Source organism: Cavia porcellus, unplaced genomic scaffold, assembly GCF_034190915.1.
Source record: "Cavia porcellus strain 051 isolate PalLab524CR breed Dunkin Hartley unplaced genomic scaffold, mCavPor4.1 scaffold_3, whole genome shotgun sequence".
In the NCBI taxonomy this organism is placed as follows: Eukaryota; Metazoa; Chordata; class Mammalia; order Rodentia; family Caviidae; genus Cavia; species Cavia porcellus.
The window spans coordinates 24558395-24569520 of record NW_026947486.1 but is presented as its reverse complement, the minus strand read 5'-3'; the positions used below and the strand labels follow the sequence as shown (position 1 = coordinate 24569520).

General features: G+C 45.7%; 1 protein-coding gene across 16 annotated transcripts in view; it reads left to right on the top strand.

Annotated features, from left to right (window-relative positions):
- Nucleotides 1-407: 407 nt before the first annotated feature.
- Kdm5c (lysine demethylase 5C) overlaps nt 408-11126 on the top strand; it is a 50707-nt gene continuing 39988 nt past the window's right edge. For 5 of the 16 annotated variants that reach the window (XM_063245901.1, XM_063245908.1, XM_063245907.1 and 2 more), the window contains exons 1-8: nt 409-904; nt 4688-4765; nt 6942-7064; nt 7348-7518; nt 8031-8165; nt 8872-8995; nt 9094-9275; nt 10227-10385. In XM_063245901.1, the coding sequence (XP_063101971.1) occupies nt 755-904; nt 4688-4765; nt 6942-7064; nt 7348-7518; nt 8031-8165; nt 8872-8995; nt 9094-9275; nt 10227-10385 (1122 nt within the window). In that variant the 5' untranslated portion in view covers nt 409-754. Of the gene's footprint in view, nt 905-4687; nt 4766-6941; nt 7065-7347; nt 7519-8030; nt 8166-8871; nt 8996-9072; nt 9276-10226; nt 10386-11126 lie in introns of all 16 variants that reach the window. The other 11 variants (XM_063245896.1, XM_063245897.1, XM_063245894.1 and 8 more) reach the window with 7 other exon arrangements.

Genomic DNA, 11126 nt, shown 5'->3' with positions numbered 1-11126 from the left:
AAAAAGGGACACAGAACATTAGGGCAGCGCTGGAGACTTATCAGATCTGCTGGGTGAGTGGGTGGGTGTGAGGGATGACTGTTTGGTCCCACCACCCACGGAAACCAGCGCCTCTTCCGGTTTGTCTCCAAAATGCGCATGCGCACCACTGGCCTTTAAACGTGCACGGCCGGTCCATCCGGAAAAAGGATCCGGCAGACGAATTACAATCTTGCTCTTCCGCCACTGAGGTGAACTATTTTCTCTCAGTCGGAGAGATAATTTCGAGTAACTGCTTCCAAATAGGGAACCTATGACTGCCAATTTAGCTCAGTCGCCACCTGATAAAGGCTTTCTGGGATTTAGCTTGACGCAAGGCATTCGAGGCTCGGAAGGACAACGCGCGGAGGGATCCAGTTTGTTGTGGTGAAGGGAGGGGGGGGGAGACGCTGACAAACTAAGATGGCGGCTACGGCGGTGAAGGCCGCGGAGGCTGGGAGGTAACTGGTGGCGAAAGCGAACACAGCGGTAGTTGGCAGGCAGTGGCAGAATTTGGGAAAAATTGAGCAAAGCGAAGAGGTGGTAGCAGTTGCATCAGCCTGAGACTCCTAGAGCGCAGCAACCACACGCCCCCCCCAAGCCCTTGGCGGGCGGCGGCCGCCCAGCTTAGGGCCTAGTCTCCGAGCAGTGCCTCGGTTTCAGACAGCAGCGGCGCCATGAGCCCATAAGGGTGGTCCGAGCCCTCCTGATTCCTGGCCCATTCCTCGGGCCCACCATGGAGCCGGGGTCCGACGACTTCTTGCCGCCGCCGGAGTGCCCGGTGTTCGAGCCTAGCTGGGCCGAGTTCCGAGACCCTCTTGGTTACATCGCGAAAATCAGGCCCATCGCCGAGAAGTCGGGCATTTGCAAGATCCGCCCACCCGCGGTAAGGCCCGGGGCGGTTGCCAGCGGCGAGGCCGGGGATGAAAGATAGGATAACCTGCGGTAAAATCTGGGGCGGAGGGCAGCTGGAAGTGTGAGAGATGGAATGGCTGGGACCGTTGTGGACGCGACATGAATTGGAGGAAAGGTGCCGGGGGTCTTCTCGTGGCGTGAGGCACACAAATGACCCACGGTCTAAGAACCACCTCGGTTCCCGTTCTTCAGAATTACTTTTGGTTAAAGACGGGGATACCCTGTGTTTGGGGAAGAGTTCAAAGAGAGGCACCCCGAGTGTTCTTTAGTTACTTCAAACCATCTAGGTCACGGTTTCACTAATGTCTTCATTTCCCTTAAGGCAGGCAGCATAGTGTAGGGGAAAGATCACATCTCTGAAGGGAGACAGACCTGAGTTTAAAACTCCACTTTGAAGCTTAGCAGGTGTGTGACCTTGGGCATATAAAGTAATCTCTGAGCCTGTGAAATGGGTCCTAGGAGTGGTTTTTTCCCTAGGACTGGATTAAACTAGGTAGCGTTTGTGTGTAGTAGGCACTTGGTACATGGTAATTAGTCTGGCTGTAAAGGTGTTTGATGTGGTCATTGGTTTGCTTCTATCTGGGTGACTCATATTTACTCACACCCTGCCATGCCAATTCATCTATGATAATATCTTGGCCTGGTGGACCAGTCAGGAAGTCAGTTTCATAGAAAATGCTTTTATCTGAATCCTCTGAGGTGAGTTCAGAGAATTGTCCCCCTTTTCTAATTGAAGACAATGTCAGGGCCTTTCCTGCACCTCCCCCTCCACCTCTACTTGCTGGTAGAGGCTTGGACAGTTGGCTTGGTAGTTGGATGTGAATCCTTCTTAGAAGATTTCTACTCTGCTTTGGCCCAGGATGTAGGAGGTCCCAGAGTATAAGGCTTTCTTGCTTGTGCCTCACTGACCTCCCCATCAGAATAGAACTGTGGAAGTCTGCTCCCTTTGAAACACTTGATTCCCGGATGTCAGCAACAAAGACCATATCTTTCCTCCTAGGCCTGGGTAGGCCAGAAGTTTCCCCAGGTCTAGGACAGGCTGCTGCCTTGCTACTGTGAAGAGAAATGATGATGCATTTTATTCAGTGACCACTTGAGTTTCTAATGGCAAGAATTGAGTTTGGCTGAAGTAGGGTGTTTCTGAGTGGGTTTCACAGGATGGGGATCCGCATTCCCATCCGAGGAGGGCACCACAGCCTTCTTACCCAACTCAGTACTTTCAGTACTCAGCCACAGATTTAGGCTAGTTTCAAATGGATTACCTGGGAGGTGTTAGGTAAACTGATTTCTTCCTTGTTGGAGCTTAGCTACAGGTCTCAGAGGTATCCTTGTCCATGGCAAGGGAATTGCAATGGGTAGTGAGAAGTCAGGAGGGTCACTGAAGGGAGAGGCTGGAATCTTGGGCAATGCTAAGGAGGACCTCAATGAAATGGTGGGGCGTATCTGGGGGAAAGAGGTATATCTGACCTAAGAGGTAGCTGAGGCCCTCTGAATTTCCTTTATTCTACCTGGGTTTGGGTGACCAGGTAGGAGATGAGCGATGAGTCCTTGATATGTTCTTGGGCAAGGACAGGGAACTGTCCGTGTTAGGCTTTTTCCCTTTTTCATTTACCACAACATGCTTCCCTTTAATCCAAGAGGCCTGGCTGTTTTTGTTCGTTTTGTTTTGCCTAAGACTGCCCCTAGACTACCTTTAAGTAAGTAGCTGGCTTTCTTCTGTTTGGAGTTTGAAGTACTCACCGAAGTGATACTTGGATTCAGGGTGGAAACTTGTATATGAGTGTGTACCTGGAAATTTGAGGTTTGACTGGGGAAGGTTGATTTGGGGTGCCATTGCTGGATAGGTAACTGCTACACTTGAGATAGATGAGTGGTCAGACAGTGTTAGATTTCTAAAGTAGGTTTGGGAGCTTGAAGGGTCTGGTTTCCTGCAGGTAGCCAACCTTTTTGTCCTAAAAATACTGCAGCATTGAACGTTGGCAAATAGTGTGGGACCAAAGGCAGGAAGTTTGCTGAATCTTCCCCAGTTATCTGTTGTATCTGTAGCACCTGCTCTAGGATTTGAGTTTTGCAGTTTCTTTGTCAGGTCTTGATGGTGCATTGATTCTTGTCTAGTACTTGATTCACCAGCAAAGAAGGTACCTGAAGTTTTGGGTTTGAGCATTTTTCTGCCTGGAGACACTGAAGGGAGTACCCTAATCTATGAGAGACAAAAAAGGGTTTGACTGGACTGGAGCCAAAGAATTTTAATCTATATTCTCCTCCTGCCTCGCTGGTCCAAGATGTTTTCTACTTGCTTCTGTTGGGAAGGGGGGTATGTGTGCATACAAGAATGAATCCTCTGGCTCTCTTTTTACAAATATGTTTGCAGAAGTCAACAGCTTTGGATGTTTTGTTTTTTTATTATTCCCCCTTTTCCTCCTTCCATATATATGCATGTTTGAGAAACACTTGTAGCTTGATGTAGTGCAAGGAGCATTGGGCCTGTGGTTAGAAGACATGGATTCTAGTGTTGGCTGTACCACTGACTCAGCATGTGATTTTTGGAGAAATCATATTACTTCTCTGGGCCTCAGTTTTCCCATTTGTAAAATGAGGGCATTGTCCTAGGTTGTTTTGTTTTGTGTGGTGGTTTGGGTTTTTTTTGTTTGTTTGTTTTGCTTTTTGTTTTTTGCCATCCCAACGGGAGCCAGGGCTCTGGGGAGGAGAGAACTGCTTGGGAAGTTGGGGGACAGGTGTTGGGAAGTAAGTTTTTCACAGCCACCCCTTGAGTAGGGCAGAATAATCTCCAACCTACCAGGACAGGGTCTCCCTCATTTTCATTATCTTTTCCTCACTTCCCTCTCCAAATTTCCACATTCTTTCCCACCATGGTCAGACAGCACAGTACTTACCCTTACTTGGCTTTCATTCTGCCCCTTCCTGTACCAGGCAGGTGTATGAGAGAGAGCCCATAGAATCCCTTTCAGACCCAGTAAGTGATGCAGATTCTTGTTCTACTCCTTGCTGTTCCCTGCAGTGTCTATCTAAGGGCCTTTAAATTGAGATAAAAGATAACTGCAAAGGGCCAAACCTTTAAGTCCTGCCAGAATAAAAGCCAAGCTACTCTGCAAGTGTATTGGATAGAGGGGTCAGCCTTAGATGTCAGCTGCAGATGTCACAGTGAAATTGATGATTCCTTTGAGTGACATTTTCATTTGAAAACCAGTTTAATTCTCCTGTTGGTTTTGTGAGGAAGTTAGGGCAAGAGTACACATGCCTACATTAAAAATGAGAAAATAAGTTTTATAAAGGTATGACCACATAACTAGCTAGTGTAGCTAGAACATGAACCAAAGTCTTCTGACTCCAGATCTGTGTGCTTTTCAGTACACAAGATTATGTGCCCTGTAGTAATTGCCTAGGGAGCAAGGGTTAATGTGGGTGTGCGGAGGCTTCAGAGTCAACTCTTTATGGATCCGTCACTTTGTTTCTTTAAATCCTGGCATTGTCCTATTGGAAGTGACGTAGTAAAAGTTTCCCAGAGCATGTTCATGGGGTCTTCGATAAAGACTTGAGAGAATGCTAGGTCCTATTGTAATTAATGAAGAGAGATGGGGGTGGGTGGGTTGGATGTTGGTGAGATTAATACATCTGGGATGCTAGAGCTCTAGAAAAGTATGAATGTGAGTGGGGTGCAGAGCAACTGTTGGTGCCCTATAGTCTTGTGCTGTGTTGGATAACCCAAATCCCTTTCCCCTGTCTATTCTCTCAGGACTGGCAGCCACCCTTTGCTGTGGAAGTGGACAACTTTAGGTTTACTCCCCGGATCCAGAGGCTGAATGAGCTGGAGGTAAGAAGACTAGCTGCTAGTGGTGGGTTTGGGAGAATGGATGGATTCTTGAACTCAGATCCTATTTTCTTCATATCTTCTCTGGCTGAGTTACTTTATCATTTAACGTACCTGGGGTATGGAGGACACTTAAAAGTTTTGAATATGACCATGAGCAGAAACATTTACTGTTTTCTGATTTGGTGACCCAAAGGCTAGGGATGTCCCTTCCCCACAAGTTTGCTACTTGTGGAGCTCCCCTGTCTACTCTTATCTGGGTCAACAAAAGGAAAATATGGGGCTGGCTGAGACTCTTCTTTCCTTGGCCAGAGACTATGGCCTCATGTATTTCATTCATCAGTCCCGTGAGTTCTACCTTTTCCATGGTATTTGCTAACATAAGAGGTGAGGTAGAAGGGCAAGAACAAAAAGATTGGCCTGTATAAAAGCTACAATGGTTAGACTTAGCAGGGGTCAGGCAAATAGGCTTTTCCCCTCCTGTTCTGTACAGGAAGTCTAGGCCATTTTGCATGAACAAATAGGGCTCTCCACTAGGGGATTCAGCATTCCCTGGTATAATAAGAGTAGGAGCCCTGAAGCTAGTTCTAGGTAGGGTCTGGGAATTTTCTATGTAGTATGTAGGTTAAATGTGTGCTCTCACCTCTCACCCACTGCCATGTATCCGTAAGCCTTACTAGATGTCCTGGTGTCAGTTGGGCCTCCTGAATACCTACAAGGTAAAAGTTTTCTTATCATTGAGACCAGAATTCCTCAACCTCAACACTCATGACATTTTGGGCCAGAGAATCTTTTTTTGTCACTAGGACGAGGCTGTTTTGTACATTGTAGGATGTTATCAGTATTGCCCCTATTACGAACTACCATTCTAGACTCAGACTGGTAGCTGCTCCAGTTGGGCCAAAGTCATCTCTTACGGGAAGGGCAAGTTCCTTAAAGAAACAGATCTGACCATTTCTGGGGGGTACAGCTATGGCCAGATGCTGTTTAGCATGGAACAGGGCAAGTCTTTTAGAGAATAAGCACTGGCTCATGAAGAGTAGACATAGAGATGAGGCCAAAGTCAGAATGCTAAAGAGTTGAATTGGGGGCAGTAGTAGTGTTCCTAGCCCCTTAATGGTTCTTACAGTCAGGGAGCCATAGGTCATTTCTCCCATCCAAGTACTAACCAGGCCCGACCCTGCTTAACTTCCGAGATCAGACGAGATCGGGCGTGTTTGGGGTGGTATGGCCGTAGACCATAGGTCATTTCTTACCAGAAATAGACCTTAGTTCTTCTCAACTATGAAACAGAAACAACCATCCTTGTTCCTCCTAGTGGGATAAAGGCAAGATAGTGAATAGTGATGACTATATAGGTCTACCTAGAACCAGACATTCAGACCAAAATGAGATAGTTACAGACTTAGGGGCCTTTGGGAGTGTTTCTTGGATTATTGTAACTTCAGACAACTGTGGTACACACCTGGTTCATAGAATCTTTAGCCCAGGTCAGGTCCTGGATTAGCCAGGTGCCAACATTGCTTTAGTGTACCATCTTAGTTCTTCAGGTCATTCTACAGGTAGCATGCACCCTCACCCTTCAGCTGTCATGGAATCAGGTTTGTGGTACTTGAGGAAGTAAATATACTCTTGGAGCCTTCATTCTCTGAAACCTGCCTAGAGCTTACGTACAGTTTGGAAGTTTCCAAGGGGACTTCATTGGTCCTCATACTAAGTTCACCCTTCTGGGGTAAGTGAATTGAGCAATTATTTTTTATTTTCCTTTCATAATAAAATTACAGTCTAAAGATTGGAACTATTTTGCTGAAGGCTATACAGCAAGTCAGTAGCATAGGGAAAGCTAAAACGAGTAATTTGACATTCAGCTGTCTTGGTGCTTGCTATGTGATTTAATTCCTATGCCTTCTGTGTGTTTGTGCAAAAGATGATAATCCACAACCCTATCAGGGAGATTGGGACAGAATATATCTAAAGCTCTGCCTGTTGTGACCGTCTCTTTTGGGAGATGAGAAAGAGGTGAGGATAGCCCTGCCTAGAGCCTGGAATCCTATTCACTGGGAGAAGCCCTGGATACTGTATGTGGGCTGCTCTGTTCCCTTTCTCCGCCCTTAAGATTGGGTCAGAAGACGGGTCGGAGGAGAGGGTGGCCAGCCTGTTTGAGCCATTTCTTCTTCAGGCCCAGACGAGAGTGAAACTGAACTACTTGGACCAGATTGCCAAATTCTGGGAAATCCAGGGCTCCTCCTTAAAGATTCCCAATGTAGAACGACGGATCTTGGACCTCTACAGCCTCAGCAAAGTAAGAACAGGTTTTTCCTCAAATACCCCTCAGCCTTGCTACTCTGGGGGCCCCTTTGGCTGCAGTGGAAGGGGCATAGCCTGGTAACACACTGGTTGCCCTCAGAACATTTTGGCCTCTTGTTGCAGTGTAAGGTTGGAATAAGAGGGTAGCCACCAGTGAAGTGAGACTGGAGTTGTCTTCATTGTCCTTTTTACAGGCCTGCACTCTCATGTACATACGCATAGTACATCCACTTATCCTTTCTTATAGTACATCCACTTGTCCTTGCTTATCCTTTCAGATTGTGGTGGAAGAAGGTGGTTATGAAGCCATCTGTAAGGATCGTCGGTGGGCCCGAGTGGCTCAACGCCTCAACTACCCGCCAGGCAAAAACATTGGTTCCCTGCTACGCTCTCACTATGAACGCATTGTTTATCCCTATGAGATGTACCAATCTGGAGCCAACCTTGTGGTAAGAATGCCCAGTGAGGGTGCAGTGAGGCTTTACCCCTAGACACAGGTTATCATACCTGTTTCAAATAGTACTGGTTCTGTGATCTAGAAACCTGGGAGCTAGACCTTACCCCTTCCTATTAGTGCCTTCTCTCTTCCCACACTACCAAAGCTCAAAGGTCTTAGAGTTATCTATCTATAGGGCCAGTCTAGTATTATTTGACAAAGTCTTAACTGATACAAGAATTCTAAGAATGAAGGGGTCTTTTGGACTAAAGAGGGCTGGGAAGAGATGGAATCTGATTTACTTTGGGAAATGGTTGAGTAGGTCATTGGAGGAGGAATAATGTAAACAAAGCACTGGAATTTCCAAAGTGTGTCTGATCTAAGTGATAAAGACCAGTTGAACAGAGGCTATTGATGAGAGGTGCTGACTATAACTTTGGTAGCCACTGACGAGGGTAGAGAGAAACTTTTGCTTTTGGGATCTGGAGTCGCATGCTCTGACTCCTGCCCTTCATCTGTTCCCAGCAGTGTAACACACGTCCATTTGATAATGAGGAGAAGGACAAGGAGTACAAACCTCACAGCATCCCCCTTCGACAGTCTGTGCAACCTTCCAAATTCAACAGCTATGGTCGGCGGGCCAAGAGATTGCAGCCTGATGTGAGTACTTCTTTCTTACAATTGGTTTAGGTTGGAGAGAATCCTTTCCTTTCCTTTCCTTTGACTGAGGCCATGTTTTCTGCTACACTGTCTCTTATTAGTCCCTGAGTTCTTAAACTTAAACATTAGTGTGCCCCTCTCTGGTTTCATTTTTCCTGGTTTCTTCACTCTTGGCTGAGCTGCTAAACATAGTCTTGCTCTGTTTATACAATGCTTTTTGCATGTCATCCCTTTTTGCTTTTCTTTCCTGATTCACTCTGGTTGTAGACCTTATATTCTGCCTTCAGTGAGAAGCTTATGTGGCAAGTGTTCTCCTGGAACTAGAGAAACAGCAGAGAATAAGCCAGGAACTATCCTTGAGATTACTAAAACATAATTTAGCAGACCATATTAGTAACTACCACTTATTGGTAATGCAAACATTGTTAGATATAGATATTTGGAGAGAGATTCTACTCCTTCATCACTGCAAGGAAGAAGTTAATATTCTCATTTTGTAGTTGGAAAGACAGATCATGTCTTTAATTCCTTTCTAAGAGAGGCTGAGGGAGAAATTCACTTGCCCAGTCTCCAAAAAGCAACTCTAAATTCTTGCCTTTACCAGTCTGTGCCTGAGGCCCTGGTATGAACTTGGATGATATGTAGTCTGAACTATTCTTTTTTGCGTCAGATAGCAGTCTTTATTCATTTTCTTCTTTGATCCTAGCCGGAACCCACAGAGGAAGACATTGAAAAGAATCCAGAGCTGAAGAAGCTACAGATCTATGGAGCAGGCCCCAAGATGATGGGCCTGGGTCTCATGGCCAAGGATAAGACTCTGCGGAAGAAAGGTGAGACCTAACAGGCTGGGAATGTCCTCACCTAGGGAAAGAACTGGGGGCACTATGTGTCCTAGACCTATGTTTAGAGCCGCTTTTTTCTCTCCTAGATAAGGAAGGGCCAGAGTGTCCCCCCACTGTAGTGGTGAAGGAGGAATCAGGTGGAGATATGAAGGTGGAATCAACCTCTCCCAAGACCTTCCTGGAAAGCAAGGAGGAGTTGAGTCATAGCCCAGAGCCCTGCACCAAGATGACCATGAGGCTGCGAAGGAACCACAGCAATGCCCAGTTTGTAAGGACTTGGCCCTGACTTCCTAATGCCCTGTTTCTCATCCCTTCTATAAGCATTTTCCCAGTGTGGCACTGGAACAGGTTTTATTAAGCAGAAAAGTGGGCCTGGCAAGCCCTACCATCAGGTGGTACACTTAATTGGGGAAACAAGGTCAACTCATTTGGAACAAGGAATAAGAAAGGGTGATCAGGTGCCATCTGTGCTAGTACATGAAGTGCTAGATAGGTCCAGAGGAGGAGACTCCTGTGCACTGCTTCAAGATAAAGACCTAAGCCTGATCCAGTCTTTGATCTCTATTCTGATTCCCTATCACTGCCTACTTTACCCTTCTGCTATAGCCACACTGAAGTACTTGTAGGTTTGTTTATTTTTCCTCCAAGACATGTAGTGCTCTTTCAATCCTAAATCCTTTGCACATGCTGTTTCTTATGCCTGGAAGACTTGCCCTCTGTACTCTGCTCCATTGCCAAGCTTCAGTTTGCCATCGTATTTCAACCAGTTCAAGTGTCACCTTTTTAGTGAAGTCCTTCCTCAAAGCCTATATCACCATCTGATTTGATTGCTTCTTTAGGCTCCCACAGTACACTAAAGTGTACACTAATTTTTATGAACATGTGTTTCTAGAGCACTGTATGCCTTTGGAAGGCAAATACTATTCCTTACCCATTTCTGTGCCATAGTGCTAAATACAGGTTCAATAAGTATTGAAGGAATACAAATGGGACAGTTCAAGACTGAGTGATAAAGTCTGCTTTCACAGCTCCATCTGCTTACTGGGAAGATGGTATATGCATTCAGTTGAACTCCAGACCTTACATGACTAACCTTTACCAAGCCACAAACAGTCCAACTGGCAAGCACAGTAAGGTTTCTAGTAGAGAACTTAGGACTAGTGTAGTATCTGGAGGGGCTTGGTGTTTGAAGGCTGAGCAGGGCTGTGTTGATTGGCAGATCGAGTCATATGTGTGCCGGATGTGTTCCCGAGGGGATGAGGATGATAAACTCTTGCTGTGTGATGGCTGTGATGACAACTACCACATCTTCTGCTTGCTGCCTCCTCTGCCTGAGATCCCAAAAGGTGTCTGGCGGTGCCCAAAGTGTGTCATGGCGGTAAGACCTCCCCTGCCCCACACACCACATAGGGTATCCATGTCTTATGGTGAGGCAGCCTCCTAGTTCATCCACAGTCCTATGTTTTGCGTCAGTGGAGGGTGCAGGGGCTTGGCAAAGCTTTAGGAGAAAGAAGAAAAGGAGACCTAACCTTTGGTTCTGCCCTCTGGTAACTCCCAGAGCCCCGTGGAAATGTGTCATGATTAGTTGGATTCTGTGTGGTGACATACGAGCAGATGCTTAATTGAATGTTAGAAACTCTTGAGATATGGCAGTTGAAAAAAAAAATTAAGGGTAGTAATTAGGGAAGATGTCAGGAATACACTTTGAAGGACAGGAGTAAAATTTTTTTTTAATCTTCCTTTTATTTTCCAAATCTACCTGTATCTTTATTAAACAAAATAGACAAATTACTTACCACCGCCTAGAGATAATCATTGTTAATAACCTGGTATATTTTCTTACCTTTTTGCTGTTGCGTAAATGTGACTATTTTTGGCAAGTTTGGGACAGTGTTAGATACTTTTATTTGTTACTTCATAGTCATTTTTCTACATTAAGCTTATTCAAGGAATGAATTTTCTTTCATCAGATGGGTTTAATGTTTAGTGGTTTTCCTCCTATTACAGCATTTAAATTGGTTTGTAGTGGTGCTGACTTAACTAGACAGGGTGGGTGAGTGGTGAGTGTTCTAGTCTGAGGGCATAGTAGCAGTGACAGTTACATGGAGAAGAATGTGCC